The sequence below is a fragment of the Gymnoscopelus braueri genome, assembly GCF_963280865.1.
Source record: "Gymnoscopelus braueri genome assembly, chromosome: 18".
In the NCBI taxonomy this organism is placed as follows: domain Eukaryota; kingdom Metazoa; phylum Chordata; class Actinopteri; order Myctophiformes; family Myctophidae; genus Gymnoscopelus; species Gymnoscopelus braueri.
This window is the reverse complement of record NC_137618.1, coordinates 12,948,643-12,961,142: the sequence shown is the minus strand read 5'-3', so window position 1 is coordinate 12,961,142 and position 12,500 is coordinate 12,948,643. Positions and strand designations below refer to the sequence as shown.

At 46.2% G+C, this 12,500-nt stretch overlaps 1 protein-coding gene across 2 annotated transcripts in view; it reads left to right on the top strand.

Annotated features, from left to right (window-relative positions):
- The window catches only part of tbx15 (T-box transcription factor 15), a 52,198-nt gene that overhangs the window by 27,094 nt on the left and 12,604 nt on the right, over window positions 1–12,500 (top strand). Inside the window, exons 4-7 of one of the 2 annotated variants that reach the window (XM_080413129.1) lie at window positions 1,427–1,598; window positions 8,866–9,033; window positions 9,846–9,910; window positions 12,350–12,447. In XM_080413129.1, the coding sequence (XP_080269255.1) occupies window positions 1,427–1,598; window positions 8,866–9,033; window positions 9,846–9,910; window positions 12,350–12,447 (503 nt within the window). Of the gene's footprint in view, window positions 1–1,426; window positions 1,614–8,865; window positions 9,034–9,845; window positions 9,911–12,349; window positions 12,448–12,500 lie in introns of both variants that reach the window. The other variant, XM_080413128.1, reaches the window with a different exon arrangement.

Sequence of the window (12,500 nt, the reverse complement as noted above, 5' to 3'; positions counted from 1 at the left end):
GTCTTTCCTTCTCATTTTGTGTCATTTGTCTTCCTCTATCTCCGTCCCACTTCATTTCTCCTTCAGTCAGCAGGGGAATTCTGTGAGATGGGTGGGACGCCCCATTGTTACCCAAACTCACACTCGACATGAAATATTATGACTGACTTTTAATTGGAAGTATGCAGCTGAGCATGTGCGCGCGAGTGTGTGTGTGTGTGTGTGTGCGTGTGCGTGTGCGTGTGCGTGTGCGTGTGCGTGTGCGTGTGCGTGTGCGTGTGCGTGTGAGTGCATATGGGACATTTTATGCAGCTCAACGGCTCCAGTCGTATAACGTGGAGTTGTGTGGAAATGATATTGTGTGTTGTTGGTGGTATTGGCATCTGCGTTTTTGAGGGGTTTCTGTCAATATGGCTGAGTTAGTTCGGCCAGATTTCGTTACGAAACGCACAAACTCTTTGCAAGCCTGGTGTTGTTTCTTATAGGTGTCTTGGTTTTATTTGAATGTTTTGCCGCCATCTGTATTGTTGGTGAGTGATGTTCTGTTGGGGTGACAGCGGTTTACTGACTTTTAACCATTAGGCCTATTTTCGATGCTGTCGGGCAGAAACCTCTTATTTCCATATTTTAACTTTTCGTGTTTATTCATAAATTAACGCCCTACTACAGCGTCACACAAAAACATCAAAAGTAGCAGATCCGCAAGCTCGAAACGTGGCACGAAGGGACGCATTTTGAGCTTGTCGATCTGTTACTTTTGCTGTTTTTTTAATTAAAATCCTTAAAAGTAACAGTTTTGGACATAATGAGGTTTCCACCCGACAGAGTCGTTTTATAAAAAGAAAAGAATACGAAATGGCGAAAACAGACAATCTACAAGCTCAGATAAGGTTTTGAAAATCTTTGAATATTTTCACCTATACAGTATAATGACATCCTCAAAATAGGGACGCCTGGTTGAAAGAGGTTAAGAGCTTTGTCCAAAAAGTATGAAAATATGAACAAACTTGTCTGATGAGCCAACATTGACCAAACATGATTGTGCGGTTAATAAGGAAGTCCTAGACGTTAATCTGTCGTTTCTCCCGGGACTATTTTTGGCTAGACATTCCAAATCAATCTGTGCTTTAATTAAAATGCAACTTTGACCAAGACACAGTCAAACAAAAAACTTTGCTGTATATTGCACAATCATGTTCAGTGTGTTGTATTACCTAGCTCAAGCAAGTTTTCTTTCCAAATCAATCCGTGCTTTTACCACATGAAACCTACCGTCCCTATTCTGGGGTGACCTCTACACGAAATCTCTTTGTATTAGTATAATATTTGGAAATACTAGCGGACCTAGTATAGAGTGGGTAGTGGTAGTCAGGGAGTTAACCACAAAAATGGCAAAAATATGAACGCTAATTACAGTACGCTCTCTATTCCTGGTTTGTGTCTGCAGGTACGTGTACCACAGCTCCAAGTGGATGGTGGCGGGGAACGCGGACTCACCCGTCCCTCCCAGGGTGTACATCCACCCCGACTCACTGGCCTCAGGAGACACCTGGATGAGGCAGGTGGTCAGCTTCGACAAACTCAAGCTCACCAACAACGAGTTGGACGACCAGGGCCATGTAAGAACTGATCTGGTCTGTCTTTTTTTTTTTTTTTTTACAATACAATGTAGTGCTATGCCGGAAAAACATTATCAGGAAAAAAACTGAACATTTCCAAACAGGGTTAAATGCAAAAGAAATTACTTTAAAGCTGCAATCCTTAACCTTTATTTTCTGAACCCGGGTCTCCCGTGTGAGTGCCGAAAGTTCTAGTCTTGACCTATAATGGAAATCCTCTGCTTTGGTCAGAGGGTAAATTGCACTGTAACCTTCATGCAATACCACAGGATCTACAGTACATTTCTCAATAGAAGAGCGAGTAGTTGTATTGTATTGACATATTGTAGCGACCCGGCAAAAGACCCGGCCGTAACTCGCTCCACCAAGCGGGCTATCTCTCTTGGCGCAGTGGGTTCTCTGCCTGGTCTGCTGAGCTGGAGGTCAGGATTCGATTCAAGCTCGTTACGCTACAATACTCTACCATATATTATCCATATTGGTCAAAATATGTTATTAACTAAAAACAGTTATGGAATGCAGCTTTAAAGCAAACCTTGGTGCAACCTTGGGTTGTATAGTAACCTGACCAAGTCCAAATATTGTCCATTATGTTTTATATTGCTTCTGTGTTCGGTGATCAAGGTCAAGGATTCCATTCTCCATTCACATTGTATGGTGACTCAAATTCACTATTTTAGCACATCGAAAACTGAATCCGCTTTGTTCAGGAGTTTGTACATGGCCCTATTTATGTCATCTTACCCTTTGAATATGAAATAAGTTATCTAGCGCTACAGAATTGTCACCAATCGTAGGTCACCAACGCAAGCTATGATGCCGGTGTCTTAAGTTTACCAGTAAATCAGCGAAATATCCAGGAAATATCCAGGAAAAAAGTCAAATATATATATATATATACATATATATATTGCTTTGTTTGCGGTCGTTTGTGTGCTAAAATTGATATTTAGACCTGTTTCTTCTTACAATGAGAGTGAATGGAATCACGACTTCCGTTTCTGGCTTACAGAGTCACAGACACACAGCAACAGATTTACTGTGTATATGATGTATATCAGGCCATGTAGTCCAGGTAGCTATACATATATACAATCTACTACATGACCTGAATCTGTTAAAATAGCATACAGTACTATAACGCTGCACAGTGCTGCCGAGTGTTGCAAAAAAGCTCATGACTTCAATTGAGCAGATTTTCTCCTGTTCAAAAGGAAGTTGTACATATGCACAGTTAAATTTTATGATCATGTGGCTCATGAGACACATTCTGAACCCATGCTGTCACTTTATACAAAATGTCAATTAGAAAGCAATAAACATCAAGGCTTTCATCTGAAAGCACTGCAGATCCCCTATCTTTTTTCCTCTCTGTCTCTCACACTTGCTTGCTCTTACCCTGCGTGTACACATGTGTGTGTGGGTGGGTGGATGGGTGTGTGGGTGTGCGCGTGTGCCTGTGTGTACGCCTGTGTGTGTGTGTGTGTGTGTGTGTGTGTGTGTGTGTGTTTATGTCAGTACAGTATGTTTGTTTTCTAACTAGGGAGCTACAAACAACATTATTTGCTGTCATTGAGGCAGGCAGGCTTTCCATCATTTTAACACTGTTCTGTGGGTTGCGATGCGTTGTTAGCTTGTTGATCGGTGCTTGTGGGGGCGAGCGACACGCTGTCAGGCCATGGAGTATCAAATGAGGTTTATAGGTTTAGGTTCGGGGTTAGACGGGAGAGGTCTGGGACCTGAACCCATGCACCTGTTGCGTTGCGTCATATTCCCAGACACAAGACAACTTTGCTTCTGGCATGAACTTTAAATAGACACAGAAGTAGTTGTAGTAGAGTAGACATAACCCTATACGACTTCTAATCAGGACAGTGCCCATTTAAAAGCTAGTTATTTCATTATGTTAATATTTTCTGCAATGTAATGTTGCATCAAGGAGTCCTGTAAGCCCATGCATGAAATCCATGAAGTCCATGCATGAAATAACTTATAGAAAAATTGAGGCTTGCCCCATTAATTTGAAGGACAAAAGAAAACCCTCTTGATTCTCGATATAAGAGAGAGGGCATGACGTGCAGCACTTTTTGTAATAAGAAATGGGTATAGCGCTAAACGGGAACCTGCTACGGCAACTTCTGGCAAGCATTATTGGGCCTTATGATCTATGTAAAAAACACCCACTGGATGATTTTAGCCTATCCAAAATCCGGATTTCCAGAACACATCTAAGTGTCTGTAAAATCCATATGCCTGGTTAAATTTGTGAAAATTTGTCCCATTTTTCTTTATATCAAATTTAAAACAGTATCAAAAGTATCTCGATGCATCACAAGACATCGCAACATAATGCGCTGTATAAGCTTGAAGATCTACTATTTGTTGTATAACGGAGTAGGTACCTGTGGGTGGATGTATGGATGGGAGGAGAGGATCTGCTCTCTCCTCTTCCCTTCCCATCCAGACGATGGCACAAGATGGTGGTTCTCATGACATCAGAGCTGCTCCGGGGGCCACGTTGCTTTGATTAGCACCACCCGAGATGCTGTTGAAAACAGTGCGAGGGGGCCGGTGCGAATCAATTCCTCCACAGAGCCCGCTGATTGATGCGCGGGGTGCCAGGCGATGTGATTATTAGAAAGAAAGGAGAAGGAGACGAGGCTCATCGTCCCCGACGCCGTCCTGGAACCGAGGGACGTAGTATAACATTGTAATAACCGGACAAAATGTCCGCCCGCCGTTTTCATGCTCAGAACTCGGCAGTGTTTGAAAGATCACTCGACTGTCGCGGGGCCGTGGCCGATGCTATCGCAGTTCACTCCTGACAAATGTAATAACATGTGGGTGTTGGTGGGTGAGGACACATGCACACACACACACACACACACACACACACACACAGACAGACACACACACACAGAGGGCCTGTTTTTAAGAGCAAGGGGAGGTCGTGTTCCGGCTCCCGCTGCTCTGTTTTTTAGGGCTTTTGTTCCTCGGGAGGCCGAGAGGAAATTAATTTTTGGAGCTTCCTGTGTGGGAAGCCTCGGCCACAGATAGGCGTTGCTTTAAGGCCGAGTCGCTCATCGCCGCCACGTCTCCTCCACTTGTGGTGTGGGCCTCGCCAGAATCAGACAGCGTATACATGTCACGGTCGGAGCAGGACAACACATCGACGGGAAACAGACACAGTGACAAAGACGTTCAATGTAAATGGAGGCACATGTACAGTGTGGGGTCCATACCTCGGTGGTTGTTATTTTTTTCACCCGTTTTGTGTGCAGTCAGTGGCTCTCTGCACACATGCACTGTTTCGTAGTTTTCACCAATAATCACGTATCCCCAAATAAAATAAAAAGTATAGCAATAAAAAATTCTGAATAGTTTTCACCAGTTCAATTGTTCAGACAAACTGGTCAAACCACTTGTTGACAGGCTGATTTTCTTTCCAACCTTGCCTTTTGACTGACATATTTTTTTAACATTTTACAATTTTTCCAGCCCCCCTAAAAAAAATCCTCACCACAAATTGTTTTATTTTTTATTTGTTAGATTAATCCCCCCCCCCCCCCATCCCCCCTCAAAAAAGAAAATAAATGGGCGGGAAAAAGCAGTTCTAAAATCTGTGGTTTTTGTTGGAGCATCGGTCCGGCAACAGTAAAACTGTGTGAGCTAGATTGCAGAGGCTTCACATCGCAGCGACTGTGGGGTCCGTTTGATGGTCGGCTATGGGCTGATGTGCCTGAGGCTTGGTGGACTCCATACTGCGTCTTCATTATAGACGGAGGAGTTTGCAGGGTTCAGCGCCGCCCTGAACTGTCACACGTCTTTTCCCTTTATTTCCTGTCTGTCCTCTTTCTCTCTCTTTCTCTCTCTCTCTGCGCCATGGGAAAGGCTAATAAAACACTGACGTTTAGAATCGAGTGCCCGAGAGTTTTTTAACAGTCGCTCAGTTGGTGTTGTTTAATGATCCGTCGCGTTGTAATATATCACCCTCCCGTGTGAGGACCTCGTCGCTTTGAAGCACCACTCAAAATCCCATTGTGGACTTTCAAAAACTCTATTACAGACAATCTGACATTTAAACCTGTTTTTTTTTCACGTTCCCAGCGATGGTGCGTTGGTTCAGATCGCTGTCTCTGGGTAACGGTCAAACCCCGCAAGGGCCAGTGTCTCCCGGATATACAATGTCTCCGTATTGGCTTTCCGACTGTCTGTCTCAATGAAGACAATACAACTCCCCTCTCCTTTAAAAAACAAACTGTTAGTCTTTGTTTAAGAAAAGCTGAATTGTGGGTGATACTAGCGTTTCATCTCGCAGAGGGACAAGTATGTGATGTGTGTTGTAGTAGACTGCGGGGTTCCTTTTTCTAAGCTGGTGACAATTGCCTAAGAATTTGCATGGCGGTTGGAAGTATGTTCTTGCCACCCACTGAAGAGAAAATGTTGCACATTTAGCCTAATTGCATTTGAGAGAGAACTATTGCTGGTTAACATCCCTTGGCTGCCCTCTGTGTGTCATTAAGACTTGAGTAGTGTCTAGTGAGTGTGTGTTGTGTGACTGTTGTGTATGTTTTGGTCGTGGGCAAGGCGTGTCTTACATTGATGCTTGAGTGTATTTCTGGTGTGTGTGTGTGTGTGTGTGTGTGTGTGTGTGTGTGTGTGTGTGTGTGTGTGTGTGTGTGTGTGTGTGTGTGTGTGTGTGTGTGTGTGTGTGTGTGTGTGTGTGTGTGTGTGTGTGTGTGTGTGTGTGTGTGTTTGTGTGTGTGTGTACATGAGTGCATGCTGGGTTGCTGTCTGCGTGACTTTGATCATGAAATGTGTCGCTGTGTGATGTGGTGTATGTATGTCTCGTGTGTGTGTGTGTGTGTGTGTGTGTGTGTGTGTGTGTGTGTGTGTGTGTGTGTGTGTGTGTGTGTGTGTGTGTGTGTGTGCGCGTGCGTGCGTGCGTGCGTGTTGTGTGTGCACACGCAGCTGCTGTGTGTGTGTGTGTGTGTGCGTGTGCGTGTGCGTGTGCGTGTGCGTGTGCGTGTGCGTGTGCGTGTGTGATCAGTGTGTCAGTGTATTATGTGGTGGTCTGACCTTACACTGCCTCAGGCGCAGTCGGGGCCTCTAGTCTGGGGTCCCCATGCCACTGGGGAGGACAAGGTGATGAGGATAAGTGGCGTGTGTGTGTGTGTGTGTGTGTGTGTGTGTGTGTGTGTGTGTGTGTGTGTGTGTGTGTGTGTGTGTGTGTGTGTGTGTGTGTGTGTTGTAGTGAGTGTGCCAGGGTAGCTATGTGTGTGTGCAGTGTGTATACTTGTAACGGTGATGTGCGTGCGTGTGTGTGTGTGTGTGTAAATAAATGTGTAGCTACATATACTGTAGTGTACACGTAACTAGTCTCTGTGCCCAATGAACCATTGTAAAGCGCTTTGAGCACTTGGAAAAGCGCTATAAAAAATGCAATTCATTATTATGTGTGTCTGTCATCGAGGCAGAGGAATATTACCTTTTGTTGCTTCTGATACTTGCCCTCCAAGCCCGGCTCTGATAATAAAGCGACCCCCTCGGTCGTAGCGGGCCAGGGTGGTAGGCCCCTCGGTCGTAGCTGTGCATGCAGCAGGGCGCTAGGCCCCTCGTCTTAGAGGTGCATGCAGCAGGGCGCTAGGCCCCTCGTCTTATTGGTGATGCAGCAGGGCGCTAGGCCCCTCGTCTTAGAGGTGCATGCAGCAGGGCGCTAGGCCCCTCGTCTTATTGGTGATGCAGCAGGGCGCTAGGCCCCTCGTCTCAGTGGTGCATGCAGCAGGGCGCTAGGCTCCTCGTCTCAGTGGTGCATGCAGCAGGGCGCTAGGCTCCTCGTCATAGTGGTGCATGCAGCAGGGCGGTAGGCCCCTCGTCTTAGTGGTGCATGCAGCAGGGCGCTAGGCCCCTCGTCATAGTGGTGCATGCAGCAGGGCGCTAGGCCCCTCGTCTTAGTGGTGCATGCAGCAGGGCGCTAGGCCCCTCGTCTTAGTGGTGCATGCAGCAGGGCGCTAGGCTCCTCGTCATAGTGGTGCATGCAGCAGGGCGGTAGGCCCCTCGTCTTAGTGGTGCATGCAGCAGGGCGCTAGGCCCCTCGTCATAGTGGTGCATGCAGCAGGGCGCTAGGCCCCTCGTCTTAGTGGTGCATGCAGCAGGGCGCTAGGCTCCTCGTCATAGTGGTGCATGCAGCAGGGCGCTAGGCTCCTCGTCATAGTGGTGCATGCAGCAGGGCGCTAGGCCCCTCGGTCTTAGCGGGCCAGGGCGCTAGGCCCCTCGGTCGTAGCGGTGCGGCAGGGCGCTAGGCCTGGCTCAGGGAACGCTTTCTCACTCCGACAGTAATCAAGACCAGACACCGAGCCTCAGGCAAGGCGAGGACCGACACAGTCTGACGCCTTCTCCCTCCGCTGTGAAATAATACTGAAGCGAACCCCCCCCCCCCCCCACACACACACAGACTTAAGAGCCATCCCAGGCCGACCTCGGTTTCCGCCTAAAGCCTCGTAGCCCTGATAGGAAATCAGACAAGCTAATTCATGTCATTAAGGAGTTAGGCAGACTGGATGAATGTGTGTGGAAATGAAAGGCCTGAGATGGAGAGTTCCGGTCTGCCTGTCGTGTGGGAGTTTGGCAGTCGAGCGTGGATGTTACGCACTTTTGTGCACATGCGTGTCATGCGGGGATTCATGCACACAGCAGCCACACACACATACTCTCTCTCTTTCTTTCTTTCTTTCTTTCTTTCTCATTCAGTCTGTCATACACTTACACAAAACACACACACACACACACACACACACACACACACACACACACACACACACACACACACACACACTCAAAACTGTACATTTTTGTAAATTCTCCACAGGTCCTGGGATTGTGTCCCTATTTTTGGAAAATAATCTAAATGATTCCAAATGTAAAACAAAAAAGGAAATTAATATTTAATATTTGTCTATTTTCGCTATTCATGATGTGTAGAAGTATAGAGCTTATGTGGTTTTAATAGCGGGTAGCTAAAGCTGAACATGTCTCCGTCGGGTGGAAACCTCATATGTCCAAAACTGTTACTTTTCAGGATTCAAATAAAAAAGCAGCAGATCGACAAGAGCTTGTGGATCTGCTACTTTTGATGCTTTTGCGTGATCAAGTAGGGCGTTGATTTACGAAAAAACACCAAAAGTTAAAATATGGAGATAAGAGGTTTCTGCACGACACATTTGTTAAAATGAAAATAAAATTAATAAATATGTTACCATCTTCTCAGGTCATCCTCCACTCCATGCATAAGTACCAGCCACGCGTCCATGTGATCAGGAAGGACTTCAGCACTGAGCTGTCCCCCACCAAACCCATCCCCAGCGGGGAGGGAGTCAAGACCTTCAGCTTCCCTGAGACTGTCTTCACCACCGTCACCGCCTACCAAAACCAGCAGGTCTGTACCCTACGGCTATTTATATCTGAAGGACTGACTGTCTGTCTATATCGGACTGACTGTTTATATATGACTGACTGGCTGACTGACTGACTGACTGACTGACTGACTGTTGATATATGAATGACTGACTGTTTATATATGACTGACTGACTGACTGACTGACTGACTGACTGACTGACTGACTGACTTCCTGGCTGTCTGATGAAAACCTGTTTTAAAGCCTGACTGTTTCTGTGTCACTCTGTGTAACTTTGTGCCATTGTTGTGCCTTATGTGACTTATTTTGCCCAAATCTCACTTTTGGGGATTTATCTAATATCTTCAACTGTCATAGATTTATAATGTTTTCAATATTTAATCTACTAAATCAACTCAGAATAAATGTTCACATTTCAACTGCACCCAAGGTGTAGTTAATATTGATTGATTGATTGGTTCTGTATAACCTTAGCTCCTAGCAAAGTGTTTTGTCATTTAAAACTACCATTCCTTTGTCATATAAAACAACAAATGCTATTTCTTTCATATGGCTATTATGGCAGGTGGCATTTTTGGATAAGGGCACAATTTCAAACTAAAGTGATGTTTCTTTACTTCAGTGCGTAGCTGAGGACATTTGCAAATATCATCGTTGCTATATATTACAGTTACCTAGACCAATGTTTTGTCTAATCAACTCTTTTGATGTGGTAGATAGTAGATGGTAGATGGCATTGTTCCATATTTCTTTGGAGATAAAACGCTTGGTTCAGTTTCGCTTCATGCCTGTACCTTTTAATCTAATTTTGTACCTCTTTTCTTGGTTTCAGATCACCAGACTAAAAATTGACCGCAACCCGTTCGCCAAAGGGTTCCGCGACTCGGGAAGAAACAGGTAGCGTATCTCCTCTCTTTCTGTGTGTGTGTGTGCGCGTGTGTGTGTGTGTGTGTGTGTCTGTGTGTGTGTGTGTGTGTGTGTGAGCTATCCACAGCTGCCATGTGAAGGAACCATGTAATGCAACCTGTCGTAGCACTCGCTACGCTACGCTGCACAAGTTTATCCTTCTCTTATGGCCTGATTTATACTACGGTTGCGCGCCGTGTCGTGCGCCGAGAACTGCCGATCCACAAGCTCACGTCGCATACCGCTGCGACTCGTTGTGGGGGCTTGTAGATCCGCTATTCTTGGCGCGCGGCACCGGCGTGCAACAAAGGTATAAATCAGCCCCTTTTTTTCCTCTCAGGCGCGGTCAGTAATATGGAAATAATCCCCGGGAGATAGAACTTAATCCCATATGCCGCTCCACATAAAACCCCCTAGACCTCGACAAGAGAAGCTCTTTGGAGGCTGATGAGCGTTAAGACTCTGGAGAATGGATGGGGTCATTTCTGTACACACACACAACCCCCCCCCCCCCCACCCCACCCTACATCTACATCTCTCTTATCTTCTGTCCCCTTTTCTTTTCCCTTTTCCTCGTGCACTCTGCTTCGCTTTGCATATACTGTACGCTAAATGCTTCTTTTTGCTTCTCTCTGTTCCAATCCTCCTTCCTTCCTGCCTATCCATCTCTCCCCCTCTCCTCGTTTTCTTTCTCTCTTTCTCTCTCTCTCTTTCTGTCTGTCTGTCTGTCTGTCTGTCTGTCTGTCTGTCTGTCTGTCTGTCTGTCTGTCTGTCTGTCTGTCTGTCTGTCTGTCTGTCTGTCTGTCTGTCTGTCTGTCTGTCTGTCTGTCTGTCTGTCTGTCTGTCTGTCTGTCTGTCTGTCTGTCTGTCTGTCTGTCTCTCTCTCTCTCTGTCTCTCTGTCTCTCTGTCTCTCTGTCTCCTCTATACCTCTCTGTCTCCTTTATACCTCTCTCTTTCACTTCCATCTCCCTTCCATTTTCATTCTCCTTCTCCCCCTCTCCTCCCTCTTTCTTCCTCTCTCGCTCTCCTCCCTCCCCCCTTCTCTCCTTTTTTCCCCCTCTCCCCCTCTTTCTCCCCCCCCCCCTCTCTCTCTCTCTCTGGCTCTCTTGAATTATCATACATAACGGGGGGAAACAGCGAACCAGACCCTCAGCACATGAAAGCAGCCCCCTGCATCTGGTCCACATTATTGGCATAGATATTTGAGACATCTTTTTTCATTTTTCAAACAATAGACTGCTTGATTTATGAACTGGCATTAGAATTTCATTGCCGAAAACTACAGATGAAAAGATTACGCAGGAATAAGATATTTATAGGAAGGGAAGAAAATGAATTTATCCTCACGTATACATCCCCTTCCATTTAGCTCACAGTCCCGCGACACCGTCGCTCAGAAGCATTACCGAATCATTCCACGTATAGTCAAATAAAAAGTTCATAAAAAAGGGCAATACCACCACTGCTAATTCTCAAAATTTAAGCGCCGGTTTGTTTTTCTATTTTCTTTTAGGGCAGCCAAGCTTTAAGCTAAGTTACGATCGTGTCGTCAATTAGTATTTTTTCCCCGTGACGCGGCTTTACGGCGCTTTTGGTAGGTATAAAACGAGACGGGAAAGGATGGAGGGGGGGGGGGCTCATAGCTCATTTGTTGGGTTTGGGTCCTGAAGCAGCATGAGGGCATGAATGAGCACACTGATGGGGAAGGGGGCCGGTGTGATTAGCGCGGCGCGCTAACGAGCTGGAGCTAGTGGCCCTAAAACAACACACGCGGAGGCAGTGGACGCTCGTTTCCTCAGGACAGGGCCTGGCGGCGCGCGGGGAAGTAAATCACGCAGGAAGGAGAAACCGTGTACAGATTTGAGATGAAACGTCACCCAGATTTATGTGCACAGTAAAAACCTGCTCCTTTTTAATGGCTCCAGTTTCCTCTGGGTCTGACTCTGGTTTCTGCCTCTCTCTCTCGCTCACTCTCTCTCTTGCTTGCTCTCTCTCTCTCTCTCTCTCTCAATGTCTCTCTCTTTCTCTCTCTCTCTTGCTCTGTCTCTCTCACTGTCTGTCTGTCTGTCTGTCTCTTTCTCTCTCTACCGCTTACTCTCTCTTTCTGGCATTCTCTCTATCTCCCCCCACTCTCTCTTTCTCTCTAGTCTCCACCACTCTTTCTTTCTACCCCTCTCTCTCTATCTCTAGCCTTCTCTCTCTGCCACTGTTTCTCTCTATCTCTCCCATACGCTCTGTTTCACTCAGTCTCTCTGTAATCACATCTTTCGTCTTTCTTTGTGTCTTCTTTGGAGTTTATATTTTATGTATACATTGTGGTTTTGAATGATTTTTCTCTCCAATATTCACCTCTCTCTCTCTCTCTCTCTCTCTCTCTCTCTCTCTCTCTCTCTCTCTCTCTCTCTCGCTCTCTCTCTCTCTCTCTTCAGGACTGGCCTGGAGGCCATCATGGAGACATACGCATTCTGGAGACCACCTGTGAGGACACTCACATTTGAAGATTTCACCAACATGCAGAAACAACAAGGTGTGTGTGTGTGTGTGTGTGTGTGTGTGTGAGTGTGAGTGTGTGTGAGTGTG